Here is a 14,649-nt window from a genome sequence, read left to right as displayed (position 1 = left end):
ACCTGGTAATCCAGAGATGACGGAAGCTTGTCTGACAGCAGTTCCCTCTGTAGCACCCTGGTGTGGAATTGGGCATACGGAACCGCCTCGAAAGAGGCCACCGTCAGACCCAGAACCCTCATGCAGAATCGCAGAGATGACCACTACTAGGTCGACAACTGCTGCTCAGCAGATTGCAGAGTCTGAATTCTTTCCGTTAGGAGAAAAAAACTCCCGCCCCGGCGGAATCCAGGACTAGTCCCAGGAATTCCAGTCCCTGAGACGGGACCAACACTGACTTCTGGACAAAACAGAAGTCAGCCAAACTCTTGGAGAGTCTGACATGTGACAGACACGGCTCCACTAATTCAGAGCTCGAAGAAGCGTGTGGGAGAATTTCGTACAGGCATCCCACAATAACAAACCCCCGCTGCCACAGCCGGGCCAGTATCGGGATGAGCACCTCGGTGAAAACCTGTGGTGTCGACACCAAGCCGAGCGGGAGGGCCACAAAATGAAAATGGTCCTCCCTGACCGCAAAGCCCAGAATATCTGGTGCTTTGAGCATATGGGAACATGCAGGTATGCGTTCATGACATCCAAAGACGCCAGAAAAAAACCCCATCCTGAAATTTTGCACTTTGACAAAAAACAAACAAGGGCCTGAGGCCCAGGATTGGACGGACCCCGTCCTCCTTGGGGGACTACAAAAACAGATTGGAGAAAAAACCCCCGAGCCTGTTCCACGAGGGAACTGGCACAATCACTCCCCTGACCAGAAGATCCTGGACAGCCCCTGACAGAGCCACCCAGCGAGCCAGAGGATGGAGGGAAAAAAACCTGTCTGGTAGACAAGAGAGAAAACCAATCTCGTACCTAGATGAAACTACTCCGCAACCCCAACGGTTAAAGAGGAGAGACCTCAATCGAGCCGCAAATTCGCAGAGCCAGCCCCCCACCCCAGATGTGAGTGGAGGCAAACCTCCAAACGGAAGCAGGCTTGCTGGGCTTGCGGCACCAGGGGCGCCTGTGTCCTCAGTGGACGTCCTAGCTCCCTGAAAATGTTTTCCTGCCGCACTTGGCGGGCGAAAACGAAACCGCATGGGGAATAGTAAATGAGGGCCCTTGCCTACAGTGAGGCACCCATCCTTTTGTCAGATGGCGGGAGCAGAGTGCTCACACCGCCCGTGGCATCTTTTATGATGACAATCAGAGACACCCCTGCGTACACCCCCACAGGGCAATACCACCAGGGACTACAGAAAAGACCGTCCGCAGACCAACCCCCAGCCATACAAGGCAGGGCAGAAAAACATGGCGCAGGCGGAGGCCCTGGATAGCAAGGGGAGCATATACAGGGTCGACACACAGACAAATATCTGACCTAGTACCAACTAGTGGGTCAGGACCACGCAGGTCACAGAAGCATTCTGCGCCTCCAGCTCCCCGTCCGGGAAATGTCTGCGACACCAGAGTCCCGGCCAAAACCGGACTCACCGCCGCCCCCCCGCTATGAATATGGGGGTGACCATGGTGTGTCTGCCCGGTTACGAACCGGGGACCTTTCGCGTGTGTCCACAGCACCCCCATCAGCAGGGTCCCCAAAAGCGGGAGCCCCTTCCACAGGTAACGTGGCAGCCGTGTATCAAAACAAGCTACCCAGCAGGGGGGGGGGGGGGGGGAGCGGACAGACCGCAAAGTATTTTGTACCCTGCGACTGAACCCAATCCTTGCACAACATATTCCATACATGGAAGCAAGGAAAAAACACATATTGCGATGCGGGGCAGCACGGAACCCAAAAGGGACTGACAACACCGCCTAATCCACCATAGCTTTGGTAACCCGCACCGCAGTGTCAACAGCCCCAACAACAGCACCATCAAGTGCTGACCCTGAAACAGGGCCATCCTCACAGTCCATGTGGACTTCAGCCAGCAGCTACTGACAAAAAAACGGAACCAGAGCCGGACGCCTCAGCGAGGCCTGATTCCCTGTCAGAAAAAATAATAACATCCCAGAGGGAGGCAGAGGGGGGAATGAATTATAACTCCCACATTCCTCCAACACCCCCATCCTGACCCAAACGCCCCAGGGACTGCCAGCACAGCATCCCTGGAGGCTGCAGGAATAGGGACACCAAGGGTTAACATCCCCTAGTACTGGCAGGCTCCACAGGACATCCCCTCAGCCGCCACAGAGAACAGGGAAACCCCCCCCAGAGGACTCACTGTCCGACCAGACCGCCGCTGCCGAGAGCCAAAAACGCTGCCTGTGCTGCGCCATTCAAAGGAAAGAATGCAGAGCCGTACGCGCCGTCATCCTAGGCACAAGAGCTGTTCAAGATGGCCGCCGATATGTCTGCGGGCTCCGAGAAAATGGCCGCCGCAATTACAACTGCGCCATATAACACCGCCGTCAGCGGCAAAATGGCGCCCGAAAACGGCGTTTTTTTCAAAAATAAAAAAATAAAAAACACACAGCCAAGCCCAGTGACACACGCAGTACACAGGCCCACAGGACCCCCTCCGCACATATGTAGCACATAAAAACACAGCACCCACAGCAGTAGCAGCCCCCAGGTCAGACTGAGCCCCCCAAGCGGGGCCCCCACCTCACGGCCATCACCCAGAAACTGGGAAGGAGGGAGAGGAAAAAAGGGAGAGAGGAAAGCAGGGCAAACCCTCAGTCAACCTCCCCAGGGGAAAATTCCAGCCAGACCACTTACCTGAGCAAGAGGCCACTACTTACCCGTCCTGCGACTACCCGGCTGGAGGTATCCCAGACAGATCCAACGTCCGCTAAACGGCATGGCTGTCGGCCAGACACACTGTGACAAGGCCATAAAAGACCGGTCATATGTGTGCCCTAGAACCGAAGTTCCCCGGCCGCCCCTGGAGCAATGGGGCCTGTCGTGGACGTCCCAAAGCTGAGCTGAGGGCCGGCACACGCTCGATGGCCGAACCTGGGGGGACTACAAGAGTCGAGGACCCAGCCTGTCACCCAGTCGGCTGTTGATAGAAGAATCACAGGATTCCAAAAATGCAGGAACAAAATAATAAAAAGCGAGAAAAATCGCAAGAAAAAATTCTCCAGAGTACAGGAACTCCAGAGTGCCTGACTCTCCTGACGGTTAGGCAGGAAAAAACTGAGGCTGCTAGAGCAGGGTGTGGGTTATATCGGGGGGGCCACGCCCCCTGGGAGGAGCTGCACTGAGGTTTGTTTTAACACTTTAAGTGCTTTTTTTCTGCCTAAACTCTCCTAGTGAAAGCGGATATAACCCTAATGTCAAAGAATGCTGTGTCCGTCTATGAACGAAAGAGAAGAAAAAAAAAAAAAAAAAAAAATAAAAGCACATACTGTAACCATTTCTCTTTGAAAACAGTAATTTGATTGTAATATCTGCCCAGTCGTGATACAACGCTAAATGACAATCCCATGAGACCCACCACCTCTCAGCAGGGCACCATATATAGGTGGTTGAAGGCCTCACCACATGCTGGTTTAGTTAATAAGCCGGAGCAAACAGCATTTCTGATGTACAGTAAACCACATACTAGTACTCAGCAATGAAAAAAAAAAAAGATTGCTGAATGGTTTCTATGGGTTACCGCATTCTGTTTTATTATATATTCTCACTGGTGCTCACAAAAGATTCCTGCCATCAAAATACATTACTTAAAGCATTTTCACCCAGCAGGGAAAAAAGCTGCTGAAATCCACATCAATTGAAATACAAGTAAAATTCTCTTGGCACACAGAAGCTTTATAAAGCTATTGAAGTGTCAAGGCAGTTTTTTTTTTCTCCCCCTGCAGAAGATTTTTTATAAACAGAACTTGACTTTCTAGAAAAGAGACTTTGCTTTTTTAAAGCGCACAGGCCTTGGATTTTTTTTTTTACCTTACATTGAAAAGTATAGATACTGTATTTTAGATGTGCCCTACAGCAAGTCGCACCCATAGTCAGAGAGGCATCTTAGAGGAATGAATTGCTTCTTGCGACTGCTGCATACCTCCCAACGTTTTGAGATGAGAATGAGGGACACCCATCAGTCAAAGTATGCCGGTATAAGACACACACCCAGCCACGCCCCCTTAAAAAGGAGAATTGTACAAAAAAACAAGATTGGTTAAACCCACAAGTGCTTTTTTACCACTACTATTCCTTTATATTGGCTCTTGGAATTTACAAATGCAGCAATTTAGAAATCAGATGAAAGGTTTAGCACTGGAAGGAGGGGAGGGGGGGACAGAGACCTCTAGCGTGATAGGGGAGGGGGGGGACAGAGACCTCTAGCGTGATAGGGGGGGGGACAAGAGACCTCTAGCGTGATAGGGGAGGGGGGGACAAGAGACCACTAGCGTGATAGGGGAGGGGGGGACAAGAGACCTCTAGCGTGACAGGGGAGGGGGGGGGGACAAGAGACCACTAGCGTGATAGGGGAGGGGGGGGGGACAAGAGACCACTAGCGTGATAGGGGAGGGGGGGGGGACAAGAGACCACTAGCGTGATAGGGGAGGGGGGGGGACAAGAGACCACTAGCGTGATAGGGGAGGGGGGGGACAAGAGACCACTAGCGTGACAGGGGAGGGGGGGGACAAGAGACCTCTAGCGTGACAGGGGAGGGGGGGACACAAGAGACCTCTAGCGTGACAGGGGAGGGGGGGACACAAGAGACCTCTAGCGTGACAGGGGAGGGGGGGACACAAGAGACCTCTAGCGTGACAGGGGAGGGGGGGACACAAGAGACCTCTAGCGTGACAGGGGAGGGGGGGACACAAGAGACCTCTAGCGTGACAGGGGAGGGGGGGACACAAGAGACCTCTAGCGTGACAGGGGAGGGGGGGACAAGAGACCTCTAGCGTGACAGGGGAGGGGGAGACAAGAGACCTCTAGCGTGACAGGGGAGGGGGAGACAAGAGACCTCTAGCGTGACAGGGGAGGGGGAGAAAGAGACCTCTAGCGTGACAGGGGAGGGGGAGAAAGAGACCTCTAGCGTGACAGGGGAGGGGGAGAAAGAGACCTCTAGCGTGACAGGGGAGGGGGAGAAAGAGACCTCTAGCGTGACAGGGGAGGGGGAGAAAGAGACCTCTAGCGTGACAGGGGAGGGGGAGAAAGAGACCTCTAGCGTGATAGGGGAGGGGGAGAAAGAGACCTCTAGCGTGATAGGGGAGGGGGAGAAAGAGACCTCTAGCGTGATAGGGGAGGGGGAGAAAGAGACCTCTAGCGTGATAGGGGAGGGGGAGAAAGAGACCTCTAGCGTGATAGGGGAGGGGGAGAAAGAGACCTCTAGCGTGATAGGGGAGGGGGAGAAAGAGACCTCTAGCGTGATAGGGGAGGGGGAGAAAGAGACCTCTAGCGTGATAGGGGAGGGGGAGAAAGAGACCTCTAGCGTGATAGGGGAGGGGGAGAAAGAGACCTCTAGCGTGATAGGGGAGGGGGAGAAAGAGACCTCTAGCGTGATAGGGGAGGGGGAGAAAGAGACCTCTAGCGTGATAGGGGAGGGGGAGAAAGAGACCTCTAGCGTGATAGGGGAGGGGGAGAAAGAGACCTCTAGCGTGATAGGGGAGGGGGAGAAAGAGACCTCTAGCGTGATAGGGGAGGGGGAGAAAGAGACCTCTAGCGTGATAGGGGAGGGGGAAAGAGACCTCTAGCGTGATAGGGGAGGGGGAGAAGAGACCTCTAGCTTGATAGGGGAAGGGGAGAAGAGACCTCTAGCGTGATAGGGGAAGGGGAGAAGAGACCTCTAGCGTGATAGGGGGAAGGGGAGAAGAGACCTCTAGCGTGATAGGGGAGGGGGAACGAGACCTCTAGCGTGATAGGGGAGGGGGAACGAGACCTCTAGCGTGATAGGGGAGGGGGAACGAGACCTCTAGCGTGATAGGGGAGGGGGAACGAGACCTCTAGCGTGATAGGGGAGGGGGAACGAGACCTCTAGCGTGATAGGGGAGGGGGAACGAGACCTCTAGCGTGATAGGGGAGGGGGAACGAGACCTCTAGCGTGATAGGGGAGGGAGAACGAGACCTCTAGCGTGATAGGGGAGGGAGAACGAGACCTCTAGCGTGATAGGGGAGGGAGAACGAGACCTCTAGCGTGATAGGGGAGGGAGAACGAGACCTCTAGCGTGATAGGGGAGGGAGAACGAGACCTCTAGCGTGATAGGGGAGGGAGAACGAGACCTCTAGCGTGATAGGGGAGGGAGAACGAGACCTCTAGCGTGATAGGGGAGGGAGAACGAGACCTCTAGCGTGATAGGGGAGGGAGAACGAGACCTCTAGCGTGATAGGGGAGGGAGAACGAGACCTCTAGCGTGATAGGGGAGGGAGAACGAGACCTCTAGCGTGATAGGGGAGGGAGAACGAGACCTCTAGCGTGATAGGGGAGGGGAAGGAACCCATGACGTGATAGGGGAGGAACCACTGATGTGTTAATTTCATCAAAGTGATTGTATGTGTTGTTGAAGGCTCAGATTTTCCACTGATAAGTAATCTTTATGTTTTTTTTAATTTAGACTGGGGTACCTCGAGATTGCACATATTTTTAAAGGGTGCCACAACAGGAAAAAAAAGAGGTTGAGAAACGCTTCTCTAGAGAACGTACACTTTTGCCTGGCATTGTATGTCATGTGAAGGCATGTCAAGGTGTTCAACTTTGGCCTCAAGGACATCTGCACCCCCTCCCTTCCCCACCTTCCTCCTCTTCCCTCTTAAGGTACAACCAGCAGCTGCGTTCATGAGAACATTTCGTATCTGCAGGTATCCTAGAATGCTGGCTATTGGAGAACTATGCCACTTTAAAATGATCACCTTTTCATGCCAACAGGTTCCCTTCACTGTGAACGGACATGATAAACAGCATAACATTTATTAAATAGCTAAAAAAATGTTGACACTTACTCGCTTAAGCTCCTTAAGAACTTGCTCATCAACACCTTCTTCAGTAAAAAGTTCACTTACGCCTTCAATAACATCTTCGATAATAGACTTGTAGAGTTTGGGCTGTGCAAGAACAGAAAGGTCAGTCGGCATTGGCTGTCAGTCATTGTTGGGAATGTTCTCACAGTTCTAGCGCTTCCTTCCATCTCTGTTCTCATTCTGCTAACTTATGATAAAACGAATACCTGTGCAATGTGTCTTCCATCATGAGCTCTGCCTGCCCTACCAATTCAATAAACAGCAATCAACATTTCAGAGGATTGACATTTAAGGCTTGCACTTTTCAAGTAAACATTTTTGACGGGCGCTGTTAATAAATGCAGTCCCTCCAACGTGAGCCGTCCTGCAAGTTATAAAATTAATTTCTCCTGATAGTCTTTCTTTCTGATTAAAATCACCTGACATTTAGGAAAACCTTTCAGAAGAATTCACAGACAATACCCAGGTGGTTTTATTTAGGAACGCAGAGAGATATTCAAATTATGTTGGTGTTTTAGGGCCACATTCAAAGACATACCAATCCATACACCCGAAGGAATGTTTTCACCCACACGATGCCCGGTTGAAATGAAAGGTGGACCTGTACCTAATCTACAAGTGCATCCTGGACTCCAATGCACAGATCAGAACGCAGTCTGAAAACTGGTCTTCGCAAGAGTGTACAGATCAGTATGCTCATGTGAATGAGGCCTATAGAATAAGGTGGCCACATTTTTTTAATTAAATTCGGGGATATTTTTTTTTTCTAGTAATGGCGGCAATCAGCGATTCTCTGCCAGTCGTCGCCGCCGCCCGCCTCACAGCCTGTCAAGTCTCACTCTTCGGGGCCCGGCTACTACTGGGTGGAGAGTGTACAGATCAGTATGCTCATGTGAATGAGGCCTATAGAATAAGGTGGCCAATTTTTTTTAATTAAATCCGGGGATATATTTATTTTTCTAGTAATGGAGGCAATCAGCGATTCTCTGCCAGTCGTTGCCGCCGCCCGCCTCACAGCCTGTCAAGTCTCACTCTTCGGGGCCCGGCTACTACTGGGTGGGGCGCGGAGGAAGATCACTCCGCCAGGGAAGGCAAGGAGATAAACAGGCAGGCGGCTGGCCGGGACTTGAGCCAAGGCAGAACAACATGTGAGCGGAGCTGAATGGGCATGCACCCGAAACTGAAGAAATATTCCCTCCGACCAGCACATGATCATGTGAAAGGGGCACACATAATGGAAAAAAAATACACCCCCTATGCTAGTAGGTGCGGCGGAGAGGGGGTGCAATTCAGTTTTTTTTTATTCTGCACCGTCTTTGAAATTGCCCGAGAACCTGTTCAAATCCAATCCGGGGACAGACCTGGTCCGGGGACTGTGCCCGGAAACCGGAGATGTCTGGTCACCCTACTATAGAAGGTTTCATAAGTGTGGGCAGCCTATTGCATTAGGGTGTGCACCTCAAAGCTCAAACACATATGCGGGTGCGCACAGGGTGTGCCAGGTGTGCCCAGGCACACCCTAATCACCTTGCGCAGCACAATTTCCCACCACTGCCCTGCTTCCGGCTTTCCTCCTGTCGACTATTGCTGTGGGGATGTTTTAGGATGAGTGGAGGAAGGGGCCAGTAAGCATGTCATTTACTGGCCCCTTTTCTTTCTGAATGAACATCGTGCTTGATCAGTAGTGTGTGTGTTGGAGCTTTGGGGTGCACACCCTATTGCAATAGGCTACGCACACCTATGCGCGTGCATGTGGAGATATGTACATATACACACACACACACTACCGTTGTCAGTAGGGCAGTGGACAATGTCAGTCCTTTTTATTATTTTATTATTTAAAAAAAAATAAAAAAGTTAGGAGTCCCATTAGGGGGCTTTGGTGAAATATCAGGGGTCTAAACAGGGGTAATATGCAGCACACAGGGTGATTAGGGTATGTCCAGGCACATGCCTATGGAGGGTTTTATAGCCCTGCTAACTTTCTGAGATAGATAAAAAAAAAAAAAAAAAGGTCAACTTGGACCTAGTTTACACTTGTAGCTGGGAGAGTTTTTTCATGCAATTCCCCGAAATGCAACAGTGTTCAAGATGAAGAATCCTATAATTCTCAATAGGCACTCAATACACCCGAGCATTGCATCACTTTTTGCATAGAGTTCATAAAAGTATATTCTTTTGCGTTTTTTTTCACTTGAATGGGCTGCCCTACTCGTGATAAACGTGCCGAAGAAACTCATGTACCAAATTCTGACACTGAGCCAGGCGCTTTTGGCGATGCACATTTTGTTACATGGCAAAAATTGCACCATGTTTTGGGTTCCATTAATAATGGCATCGCAATCGAGTTTTGCCGCAATTCTGCCCGCGATTTCAGAGCGGCCAAGTGTGAAGACAGTCTTATGCGGCGTACACACGGTCGGAATTTCCGCCAGCAAAAGTCCGATGTGAGCTTTTGGTCGGAAATTCCGACCGTGTGTATGCTACATCGGACTTTTGCTGGCGGAATTTCCGCCAGCAAAAGATTGAGAGCAGGTTCTCAAATTTTCAAACAAAAATATTCAGATCAGAAATTCAGATCGTCTGTAGCAATTCCGACGCGCAAAATTCCGACGCATGCTCGGAAGCATTGAACTTCATTTTCTCGGCTCGTCGTAGTGTTGTACGTCACCGCGTTCTTAACGGTCGAAAGTTCAGAGAATTTTCACGTGACCGTGTGTATGCAAGCCAAGCTTCAGCGGAATTCCGTCGGAAAAAACATCCAAGGTTTTTCCGACGGAATTTCCGCTCGTGTGTATGGGGCATTAAAATCTGTGGGGCCAAAAACATTAGATTCTGCTTCTGTATTACAAGGCATACATACAAATGTGCAAAGCCGTTATATTGTCTAGATATGGTTATGTTAAGACAGCGATCCCCAGCCTTTTTGGCACCAGGGACCGGTTTCATGGCAGAGGTGGCGATAAGGTTGTTGAACTGGGGATGGGATATTCATGGAGTCAGTCCTCAGGCCCCCTTCACACCACATCCCCCCCTTTATATCGGTGTCCTCAGTCCCCCCCATCACATTACAGTAATGTAACGGGGACTGCTCTGTAAAGTTTAATAATAATATAAAAAAAAGTTTGATTTGTTACTGTATTTTTTTCCCCCCTCATTCCCTGGTTGGTACATGTTTGATTATTGTAATATAATAAATATATTTTATTTTATTGTAGGAATGTACATTTTTTATTCAGCCTGAAAACGCATCAGTTTACATAGATGCAAGTGAAAATGCGTCAGTTTACATAGATTCACGTTTAGACCTATTATGGATTGATCTTTGAAAGACTATACCTGGCTACGGAATTAACCACTTGCTTACTGGGCACTTATACCCCCTTCCTCCCCTGGCCAATTTTTAGCGCTCTCACTCTTTGAATGACAATTGCACGATCATGCAACACTGTCCCCCATATGAAATGTTTATCATTTTTTCACACAAACAGATTTATTTTGGTGGTATTTAATCACCACTGGAGTTATTTTTTGCTAAACAAACAAAAAAAAGGCTAAAAAATCTTGAAAAAAAAAAAACCTAAACGTTTTTCATATTTTGTTATAACATTTGCAAACAGGTAATTTTTTCCTTCACTGATGTGGCTGCACTGGTGGGCACTGATGAGGCGGCAATGATGAGGAGGCACTGATTGGCAGCACTGGTGGGCAGTGATAGGTGACACTGGTATGCGGCACATTCGGGCGCTAAGGGGACTGATGACCCTTTAACAAAAGCCACGGCTTATTTTAATTTCACGCTGACAGCTTGAAGTGAAAAAAAAAAAAAGCCGTGTTTGAGGTGGATGAGGGCCAAGTCTGCACTTTTTTTACGCAGCGCAAAAAGCATGCTTGAATGAGGTGTAAATTTGTGACAAATTAATAAAGTTAAAATAAAAAAGAAATAAAATACACAGTGCAATAACAAAAAACATTACACAACCCCCACGGTCACTTCACATGCACAGTAGAGTGCAATAACAACATATTACAACCCCCCCCCCACTGTCACTTCACATGCACAGTAGCGAGCACACATTTTAGCATGTGGACTGGTGCCTCATTCACACAAGCATACTTATGTGTACCATGCGGGTGCGTGTCCCCAAACGCACACTGTCTGCATGGCTGTGAAATTGGGACTAGCATCTGTGTTCGCGCAGCCACTACATCCCAGTAAACACAAATGGGACTGCCTGCATGCCAATGCTTGCACCCCTTGCAGGTTAAGACGGTCATTTGCAGGGATGTACACCCGTGTGAATGAGACCTAAATTTATTAGCAAATAAACTGGAAAGCATTAAAAAAAAAAAAAACTGCACAGCAACCTACAAAAAAGTGTCATGGATGCCTTCGCAAACAATTAGGTGTTGTTCTCCTCTTAGGCCTCACACACGCTGGGTGTTCAGTCACAATGCATGAGACCGCAGGGCTTTGTTCGGTCTCCTGTAACACTCTAGGAGAGGCTGAAGCCTGACGATAGGCCGAGCAGTGCAAATGCAGTATGTGCCCAGGAGCGAATCACAAGTGTGCATGAGGCCTAAAAAATCAAGCAAGCAATCTGGATGCTGTAAGCAGCTGTTCCCTCCAGTTTTTATACAGCGGCCCATAAAGACTTAAATACTACTATGGTATTTTACCTACCACAGGATTGGGATTACCAGAGTGAGCCATGACTCATCCCCATCAACCTTCACCTGCTGTGTCAGGCTGCCCCACCTGCTCCTCTTCAGTAGCTGCATCACATGACCATAAAATCACATGACCCCGCCATTACCTGGAAGATGTCTTTCCAGCTACCCTCTAGAAGGGTATGCTCAATGCTGCACCATTGAGGCTGGGTTCACACATTTACGATGCCAGACATTACATGTGATTCGCAGCGCATTGCTGTGCACATCACGTGACATGCGATGTCTGTGCGATACAAATTCAGCCATACAGTTTGTATGGCTGATATCGCATTCGCACCAAAATGATGCAGGACCCTTTTTTTGGTCCACACTGGAATCAGATCATATGGGTGTTCACAGCCATGCGATCTGATTCCACAGTTTGCACTGCGTTCTGCGAACTGATTTGGGGGTGTCATTAACTTTCTATTGTTCACAGAAAGCAGTGTGAACTGCCCCTGAGTTAGATGCAATGCGGGAACCCGCACAGGAATTGTGCTGGTTCCCGTAACGCATATGTGTGAACCCAGCCTTAAAGGGGTTGTAAAGGTAAAAAAAATCCCCCAAATAGCTTCCTTTACCTTAGTGCAGTCCTCCTTCACTTACCTCATCCCTCCATTTTGCTTTTAAATGTCCTCATTTCTTCTGAGAAATCCTCACTTCCTGTTTTTCTGTCTGTAACTCCACACAGTAATGCAAGGCTTTCTCCCTGGCAGGGGCGGACTGACCATTCGAGCACTCGGGCACTGCCCGAGGGCCCCATGCCACTAGGGGGCCCCATCAGGGTGTATGTGTATACTGTGTGTGTATATTGTGTATGTATACTCTATGTGTGTGTGTATACTGTGTTGCCCCATAATCTATTGCCTGGGGGCCCCATAATCTCCTATTGCCCGGGGGCCCCATGAGGTGTCAGTCCGCCCCTGCTCCCTGGTGTCGGAAAAGCCTCTTGAGAGGGCGAGCAGGAGGGTCAGGACACTCTCTACTTTGCAGATATAGAAAGGAGCTGTGTGTTAGTGGGCGTCCTGACTCTCCTGCTCGCCCCCTAAAGAGGTTTTCTCCACACCAGGGAGAAAGCCTTGCATTACTGTGTGGAGTTACAGACAGAAGAACAGGAAGTGAGGATTTCTCAGAAGAAATAAGGACATTTAAAAGCAAAATGGAAGGATGAGGTAAGTGAAGGAGGACTGCACTAAGGTAAAGGAAGCTATTTAGGGGGGGGGGGGATTACCTTTACAACCCCTTTAAGCCAGTGAATAAATCAAACATCTGCTGTCTGACCTTCATAAGGTTTACCCCTCTTCATGACCACACCATTTTTTGCGATATGGTACTGCGTCGCTTTAACTGAAAATTGCGCGGTCGTGCAACGTAGTACCCGAACAAAATTGACGTCCTTTTTCTCACAAATAAAGCTTTCTTTTGGTGGTATTTGATCACCTCTGCATTTTTTTGCTATAAACCAGTGGTCAACTCCTGTCCTCAGGGCCCACTAACAGGCCAGGTTTGCAATATACCTAAAAAACATTACAGGTGATATCATTTGCTGCTCAGTGATTGCAGTATTCTAGTCTGCATCTCCCCAAGGTAATACATAAAACCTGGCCTGTTAGTGGGCCCTGAGGACAGGGTTGATGACCACTGCTATAAACAAAAAAAGGCTGACAATTTTGAAAAAAATATATATTTTTTACATTTTGCTATAAAAAATATCCTCCAAAAAATAAAAATAATTTCTTCATCAGTTTAGGCCAATATGTATTCTTCTACATATTGTTGGTAAAAAAAATCGCAATAAGCGTATATTGATTGTTTTTCACAAAAGTTACCACCTTCAAAATAGGGGATAGATGTATTTCATTTTAATTATCATTTTTTTCTTTTTACTAGTAATGGCAGTGATACACAATTTTTAGCAGGACTGCGACATTGCGGCCGACAGATCGGACACTTTTGACACTTTTTTGGGATAAGTGACATTTATACAGCTATTAGTGCTATAAAAATGCACTGATTATTGTATAAATGACACTGGCAGGGAAGGCATTAACACTAGTGGCGATCAAGGGGTTAAGTGTTCCCAATCCCTGGGAAGTGTTTCTAACAGTGGGGGGATGGGACTCACTGGGAGTACAGAGAGATCGCTGTTCCTAATCACTAGGAACAGACGATCACTCTGTACTCCCCTGTCAGAACAGGGATCTCTTTGTTTACATTGGCAGATCCCCTTTCTGGCTCTCTGTGGAGCGATCGTGGGTGGCCGGCAGACATCGCGGCCACATGCATCAGCTTCCCCACTGTGCAGCGGGCGCACACATGCGTGCCCACTATAGCTCCTAAAGGAGCCGATGTACAAGTACGGCGAATTGCGGGGACGAGTATAATGACGGTGGCTGGTCGGCAAGTGGTTAACTGCCAATTTTGCGATCATGCAATGTTGTACACAAACTCAATGTATATAATTTTTTCCCCACAAATAGAGCTTTCTTTTGGTGGTATTTGCTCACCTCTGCGGTTTTTATTTTTTTGCGCTATAAACAAAAAAATGCAACAATTTTGAAAAAAATATGTTTTTTACTTTCTGCTATAAAACATCCAATAAAACAAATTGAAAAAGTAAAATTTCTTCATAAATTTAGGCCAATATGTATTCTCCTACATATTTTTGGTAAAAAATTAAACCCAATAAACGTATATTGATTGGTTTCCGCAAAAGTTATAGGGGCAGATCCACAAAAGAATTACGCCGGCGTATCTATTGATACTCCGGCGTAATTTTAAATTTCCTGCATCATATCTTTGTTTTGTATATTCAAAACAAGATACGACGGCATCTCGGGTCGATCCGACAGGCGTACGTCTTAGTACGCCGTCAGATCTAAGATGCAATTTTTCGGCGGCCGCTAGGTGCCGTTTCTGTCGAATTCCACGTCGAGTATGCAAATTAGCTAGTTACGGCGATCCACGGTTGTACGTCCGGCCAGCGCATTTTTTTACGTCGTTTGCGTTCGGCTTTTTCCGGCATATAGTTAAAGCTACTG

The 14,649-nt window shown here is 48.5% G+C and overlaps 1 protein-coding gene across 2 annotated transcripts in view; it reads right to left on the bottom strand.

Annotated features, from left to right (window-relative positions):
• The window catches only part of GTF2A1L (general transcription factor IIA subunit 1 like), a 97,332-nt gene extending 85,609 nt beyond the window's left edge, over window positions 1-11,723 (bottom strand). The window contains exons 1-2 of one of the 2 annotated variants that reach the window (XM_040351595.1): window positions 11,580-11,723; window positions 6,878-6,979 (exon numbers count right to left, since the gene is read on the bottom strand). In XM_040351595.1, coding sequence (XP_040207529.1) covers window positions 6,878-6,979; window positions 11,580-11,609 — 132 coding nt within the window. In that variant the 5' untranslated portion in view covers window positions 11,610-11,723. Of the gene's footprint in view, window positions 1-6,877; window positions 6,980-11,267; window positions 11,287-11,579 lie in introns of those variants that run through there. The other variant, XM_040351596.1, reaches the window with a different exon arrangement.
• Window positions 11,724-14,649: the final 2,926 nt, after the last annotated feature.

The sequence above is a fragment of the Rana temporaria genome, chromosome 4, assembly GCF_905171775.1.
Source record: "Rana temporaria chromosome 4, aRanTem1.1, whole genome shotgun sequence".
Lineage (NCBI taxonomy): Eukaryota > Metazoa > Chordata > Amphibia > Anura > Ranidae > Rana > Rana temporaria.
Note: the sequence above shows the minus strand (reverse complement) of the source record. Positions and strands in the feature narration are given on the sequence as shown.